This window comes from Thalassophryne amazonica, chromosome 14 (genome assembly GCF_902500255.1).
Source record: "Thalassophryne amazonica chromosome 14, fThaAma1.1, whole genome shotgun sequence".
Lineage (NCBI taxonomy): Eukaryota > Metazoa > Chordata > Actinopteri > Batrachoidiformes > Batrachoididae > Thalassophryne > Thalassophryne amazonica.
In genome coordinates, this window is record NC_047116.1 from 37,831,491 (window position 1) to 37,839,082 (window position 7,592).

A 7,592-nucleotide genomic window follows, 5' to 3' on the forward strand; every position below is an offset into this window, starting at 1 on the left:
CTCTCAATGCATCTGAATGGAGAATGTGGTCTTCACAGACGGTCATAGCGGGTTTCCAGGGCCGCAAGCCTGCTCGAGATGTTTTCCAGCGCGCGGTTAACCCCCGCCGACTGCGCAGCCACTGCCTTCCAATCGAATCAATCATGTAGGGCAGCCTGGAAGGGACCGATCAAAGCTGCTTCCACTTTCTTGATTTTCCGGTAAACCAGCAAAGTACCCGCTCCACACATCAGAAAGCCGGTCACCACCAAGCTGAATATGTACACATCTTCGACATCCTCCACAGAAAGCATGTAAAGGCACATGACCTGCCATCTCCTCCACGAGTCCATCACGTAACCCATCACATGCGTCCCGGCAGGACAGGTCGGGTCCTCCGCCCCCGAGTGTCTTGTAGAAAAAATAGTGTCAATTGCGTTCAGAGACCACTTTACAGATCCATTTTTGGTCGTTTTCCAGAAGAGCAAAGCTGCAGCCTCACAGACAACACGCCACAAAAGCAGGAGAGATAAGGAGGGAGGGAAAGAGAAAAGTGCGTCCGTCTCGGTCGAGTGCAAGCTGGCAAAAAAAAATCTGTATTCAACTGGACACAAGACAAACAACTGACATAATATTTACATATTTATTTACATATGTACAGGTACAAACAAATGTGATTGAGATTTTAACAATATGGGTAGAGATATGTTGATGATGAGATGTGAAAACACAGAAAAAGAAAAGGCACTAAATATAGAAATTTTATACAAATACACCTGGATGGAATTTAGCTGTGAATTTTGGGTTCACAAATTATTGCTAGTACTATTAAGGAAATTAACCAAAGAAACCCCTTTGCATCACTGACAGCAAAGACCATCAGAACACTTCAAGGTTAACTTATCTGGGTCTTTTGGATCAGGTGGATTAACAAGTCCAGTCCTGATCAGCCGTTTGCTGGCCTTCTTTAATTGACCTGCATCAAGGTAAACCCACCAAGTCTCCCAGATGAATACAGGAATGGATCTGTCTCGTTTCCCAGCAGGGCCGAACTTGATAGTTCAGCGGTTCCATAGAAGCTTGATGAAACAGAAGAAGAAATGATGAAACAAAAGCCACAAGCTAAGACTAAGGGCTTAGAGCGTGAGGAAGAGTGGAAGAAGAGAGCTGAAGAGTAACAAGAAACCAAAGAGCGTGAAAAAGCAAGTTTCTTTGTTTTAGGGTAATTTTAAAGAGGCTACGCACATGGTCACAAGCTCCACCTGCTTGGCATCAGGTTTCTCCCCAAAGGAAAGTTACTTGAAAATAATGCAACTTTTGTCGTTAGTTAACTATAACAACAAGAAAATAAATTACAATTTCTCTCTTTTCTTAAAAGAATATATTTTCATATTGAAAAGTCAGTGTCCTTCCTCTAGGTGACACTGTGGTTCCATCCCAATGTTGGTTGTTTCATGACCTTTGATCTTTTGGTATAGGGCTGTTTGGAATTCTAGGTTTATTGAGCTGTTATCTGTAGGGAGAATCCTGTTGGTGTCTGCACATCCAACTATTTAATAAATTCAGGTTGAACTGGAGTTGCCTGGAACATTTCAAAAATAACTTTGATCCATAGAAACTGTTTGCTGAAGTTTTCCAGAGGTGCCATAAATTTGGTCAGACAATGTTTGGTAGACTGGTCACTTTGTGAAAAGGTGGACGCTTTCCGTGCCACTTTTGATTCTGTAAAGATATGTCTGTGGCCATATTCACTACACAGTGTTGTGAAAGTGTAGTGACACGGACCCACAACAGGGGGCGCAAATGAACGGTCAATAGATGAGCCAAAAAGTAACAATTTAATGTTGTGAAGGTGCACAACGAATATACAGACAATCTCAGAATATGATTACAGTCAATCCACAAAGGTGACGTGTGAGCAGGCTCGAGGATAGAAGACGTCTGTCCTGAGAAGAGCCGGAACCACACGATTTCCGCCGCCACCGAACCTGGTGAATACTGGAGCCGCCAAGTTCCGAATTCCCAGGTGATCACCGTCCCCGACTGTCGGATCTGGTACTGCTGGCGAAGAACAAAGACAGTCAAGTGTGGGTGTGTGTACACCCCGTAACAACAACGGTGGGAATGCCACCTCCACCTCTAACACAATATTCTGCAGAGTACCGCAGTGATTCCTCAGGGGAAAAGAGTGCCGTCCAGCACTCACTCAGCTTCCACAGACAGAGGGACCGGTACTCCTGCAAACACTCACAATATACAGATTATATTGTAAAACACAAACGGCTGAGTCTATTATCTCGGCGATGAGGTGGAGATGACGTCTGGGTTTTATGGAGTGCGATGATGAAGAATGAGTGACAGCTGTCAGGAATTAATGAGTGACAGCTGTCACTCCCGGCTGTGTCCGTGGCGGCAGCGCCCTCTCGTGCCTGAAGCCCGCACTTCAGGCAGGGCGCCCTCTGGTGGTGGGCCAGCAGTACCTCCTCTTCTGGCGGCCCACACAACACACAGCCTTAGTCCCTCAAAATTCTACTCACAACACCCCGTAATGACAAACCAGACAACCCAGAAGCACTTATAGGCTTCTGTAGCTGTGATGTTTTGCATTTTGTATCACCAGTTATACAGCTTAATGATGAAGTGGTATAGAGAAGGATTTCTTAAAAAGAAGACCTGAAAGTTCACCTACAATTTGCCAGAAGGTACATCTGAGATACAAGCTTAGATTTGATGTTTTGGTGAAAGAAAATCCTTCTCTGCTCCATTTCATCATGAAGCTGTATAACTGGGGATACAAAATGCAAAACATGCACTGTGCACAATTACTCCAATCCATCAAATATACACACATTATGATATGTAGCCATTTTAAAGGGACATTTTGTGCTCTAAGGCATAGAAACCTCATCAGTGAAAGTTGAGACATGTTTAGGACAAACTTTTAAAAGGACTTGGTAGTATATTGATTCTCATCTTCAAGTTCCAACTTCAACTTTACTCCCATCCAGTTACAGAGTCAGTGCGCTCCCGTTCAGCTCGTAGTGGCCACTCCACCCCTCGCACCCCTGGTTCCTCAGCCATCACCCCAAGTTCTCCACCAAGCTACTCATCTTCATCAAGGACTCCCGGGACTCCACGCTCCCTCAGCTTGATTTCCCAGGAGAGGAAGGTGGCCGTTGTCTGTACGCCACCCAAATCACCTGCCACCACTCCCAAGCAGCTCCGCATTATTAACCAGCCACTGCCTGACTTTAAGAACATCAAGTCCAAATTGGCTCCACTGAGAACATCAAGTACCAGCCCAAAGGTGGACAGGTAAGAATTTTCACCCACACAACTCCCAAACCCAGTAGCTTGAGTTCAGCTCTGTACCTTTTCACCTATGCAATATCACATGTATACATGTATTTTTAACAGCTTCATCACATTAATGTGTTACTCTCAGCACTGAGAGGCATGCCTTCTGGATTATGTTTGTGAGTCCATCCATGCCACAAAGGTCATATTGAGTAAAATAGGGTACAGCACATCACAAATGATTGCTAGTTTTCACCCAGTGCAGTTGTGGTTTTTGTACCCAGTACCCATGTAGTGTAAATCACAATTCCAGCCACGCATACTTCTACGCCCATCGGTGGGTTGGTCTAAAATGTGGGGTCAAATGCAATGTGGGTGAATTTCACTTTATGAGACAGCAGAAAGCATTGGCACCATACACCTGCAAAACCTGTTTGAAAGTCCAACACAGTGTGTTTCTATTATTCATAGGAGTCAGTAATCACATGATTGTTTTCCTTCACCATATCCATAATCTTCTTCTTTGGCCTCCCTCTTCTTCTGCCTGTTGGGTCCATCCGCCATTGTTCTACTGAAGTACCTTCCGTTACCCCTCTGCACATGCCAAAACCCTCCCAGTCTCACTTCTCTGACATTGTGACCAAACCGATCAAACTGCACTGATGTTCTGTCCATCGTAATACTGTCACTCCCAAAGAAATGCACAAGTTCTTCAGATCTGTCACTTCCCTTCAACCTACTGTCTTTTGTCAGCAATGTCACCCCTAAGCCATACAACATGGCTGCTTTGACTACTGTAAACTTTCCCTGTACACAATAATCATAAGATAATCTCATTTTGGGTTTGATGAGGAAATGGAGAGTATCAATGAATTGAATTGATACGCGGTCTGATACGGTGGCCCCTAAAAGGAGCAGCCAAAAGAAGAAGAATGTTGTCATTCTGCTAGCTAACAGTGGTTAATCCCGCAAGCTATTTAGCTAACGTGCCATTACAGTAAGAATTACTGCGGTTAGCTGGTTTTAAATGCTTAATTACAGTTTGAAATAACAGACAAAGGATAATATTTGAGTCAATCACTTTAAATGTTACATACAGTCACTTGTATACATAAGCTGACATGCCTTCAGTCTATTGTATACAAATAATGAATGTTTATGAGTTCAATGGTACGAATATTTTATGATGTGAAAGCTGGAATGTTCCAGCTTTCACCGAATTAAATATTCACTCCATTGAAAGAATGTAAAAACATAATTTTTTTGTTTTATATAATGGCTAAAATAGAGCCTTGTCAGGTGATATTTATTAATTTATAAACAACAGAAAAGGGACTTACAGCTGCTGTGAAAATAAAAAAATTCAAAATTCATGCTACCCACGGGATTCAAACCTGCACTTTCCAAAAGCTCTGATTGCCAGCCAGAAATTTTACCACTGAGCTACCATTGGTGTCCTGCAAAAGGTGCGGGAAAGTACCTGATATCAAGAAGGACATGGACATATTTAAGTAAAAATAAAACCTCACACCATATAAAAAAAAAACACATTTTATTGAATCCCTCTTATCAAGTGGGCAATACAAGTGTGATCCATCTATTCCTCTATAGATGACCCGTGGTCACAGATGTACAGTCATGAAATGACATGAATGAGAAGCAGGGCGCTCTTATCATGTTCACATCTGCTGGTGGCGTGTCCAGTTGGCCCTGCCCGCGTGTTCTGCCCAACATGCATGTCTTGTGGACGGTGTGCCACAGGACAAACACCGCGTCATGTGGAACAGAGCTCACATGGGTGATGTGATATTCAGATTACCGGCCATGTGTCATGATCTGACAGTCTGTTTTCACCTGGGGTAGCCTGTCAATGTGGGCACCATGCGCGCGCTCACTGCAGCCCATTGCAACAGCGATATATGTTTTATGTATGTCAATGTGAGGACAGCAAGCAGAAACACGTGCGTCACAGTGGACAGTTGTTAGTTCATTTCCATCCAAACACAGTACGTATTCCCCTGCCGTGACGTCGAGAACCACAGATCCCCACAGCTGCTCCTGTCGGCGGACACACCTCCTGTCAGTTCAGCGCACACACCAAAGTGTCACTGTCTGTTTGCAAAGCCACACTCGTGGTGGCACTTGGACAGATTTCACATCCAGCTCCACATTGATTGTCTGCTGACTGTTGTGCTAATAGTGCGAATGGCCACACATTTTCTAAGTGTCAAGCAAGTGGTGTTAGATGTTCATGTGTGTCAGCTGGAATTTGGCCGACACCTGCCACGAGAGGATTTTTTGGGCTCTCACAGCGCACACTCTGTCTTTCAGCCGCTGGTTTGTGCAGATAGTTGTAGCAACAGGTGTATGAGGCGTTGGAGGCAGCTACGATTTTACAGGTATTGCATACGATTCCTGCTTCATGCGCAATTCAACAACATTTGTACTATGTGTGAAGGGGTCCAAACATTTTACCCAAATCTCTGCTTCAAAGCTATTTGTCAGTTTGGAAGCATAAACATTCATATGTTTGATACTGCATTTTTCATGTTTCTTTGCTGTTTTCCTGTAGACAACAATTTTTACTAAACGCTGCAGATACTCCATTGCATTTTGCTTTTCAAATTGCTGCTGAGGAGATGAGTGGGCTGCCAAGTCTTTCCAGAAGGATTGTGTATGTTTGCATGTACTTCATGTATTTCTGTCAGCGACCTTGTTTTGAATGTTGTGTGGGTGACTATAGTAGAGAAGCTTGAATCGTCGAAGATTCAAGCTTCTCTACTATGGAAACCACCTGGACAACTGAGAGCCTACACAAAAACTGTGGGTGACTATGATGCTGGATTGGAAAAGATCCAAAAGCATCATAATGCCATCCTGTACTACAAACCGCTGATCCATGCTGGTGAATTCCAGGTTGTTTAGTGCTCTGAAGCCCACTTTACATGAAACTCTATTCAAATACTCAGAAAGAGCAGGTCAGGGTTGAGAGCATGCACTAGCCGTGTGTTTTGCCACAATCACCACCTCACAGAACTGTTATGGACCTGGAGGTCTTCTGTGCCCACATTTTTCTGTCCACATTCCAGAAATATCTGTTACAGTAAATTGGCCAAGGGAAATGACATGATTTCTCAAAACGCGTTAATGTTTAACACATGATGTAATTTCACCTTGTTGCATGCATTTCGTGTCTTGCACTGAATTCTGTCTTAATGCTCAGTGTTTCCATGGTGACTCTTGGAACCTTTACCAGGATCCCTGCAGCTCATGAAACAATTTTAGCTCCTTCACACTGACTTTTACCAGAGGCTCTGAGCACCATAAGTCAAAAATAAGGTCAAAACAGATTATGTGCAAAAGTTTGACTTTTTATTGTAATTTTTTGTTTTTTTATGTGAGGCATACAATGAAAGATTTCCAATAGTACTTGCTTTAATTTCTGGCATTGCACATAGTTGCACATACCTTCATCTTCCAAAGCACTTGTGACAAATACTTCAGGAATATTTATAGGGTCCATATTATTCACCTTTTCACCTAGGTAAAGTTCATTACTACGTTCCTTAAAACCACATATATTTTGGAGGTTACAAAAATGTGAGGCAGTGTATTCCACAAACCCAATTTTAGGGCCTTTGAGATGCAATCCATTTGGCTGTTGCTTTAACCCTCAAGCAACCAAGCTATTTTAGTGACTAATATGACCGAGTGGGGTTATTTATGACCCCATTGACTTTATATTGGAACCCTTCTATATAAATGATTGTTTTAGGGTTCTTCATATTTATTTCACCCTAATATATATATACTCTGAGCATCAAGAATCAGTCTCAGTGTGTGTGCAGCTGTAAATCTTGCTATTCTGGGTCTGTTGGCTATTCTTCCCTGCAAAACAGTAAAATATAATGATTAGAGTTTGCAAATTACAATATCATCTGAAACTATAATGTCGAAAATCTCATAGATCTTCCAAGGGTCACAAGTGACCCAGCACAAGTTTGCATTATAGTTGGCACACGGATCGGCCGATCCTTGCAAAATTGTATGAACAAATGCCGGATGAATAGTTTGACAAATTCATGGTAGGAAACTTTTTTCCAATTAAATTAGAGAAATGGTGCTCAAAAATATACACCCAGGGTCATAAATTACCCCACATGCTCTTTCTGGCCACATTTAGCAGGTGTGCTTAACAGTGCAGGCAGGGATTTATATGGACCCCTGTGAGATTTCACTTCCATTTAAGTCTGATGGAAGCCAGAAATGAGCCACTTCAAGCTGAAATTTTGGTTCAAACAGGAGAGTGTCTAGAT

At 42.8% G+C, this 7,592-nt stretch overlaps 1 protein-coding gene across 1 annotated transcript in view; it reads left to right on the top strand.

Moving 5' to 3' along the window:
- map2 (microtubule-associated protein 2) overlaps positions 1-7,592 on the top strand; it is a 235,391-nt gene that overhangs the window by 117,073 nt on the left and 110,726 nt on the right. Inside the window, exon 13 of the mRNA XM_034185765.1 lies at positions 2,988-3,114. Within this exon, the coding sequence (XP_034041656.1) occupies positions 2,988-3,114 (127 nt within the window). The remainder of the gene's footprint in view (positions 1-2,987; positions 3,115-7,592) is intronic.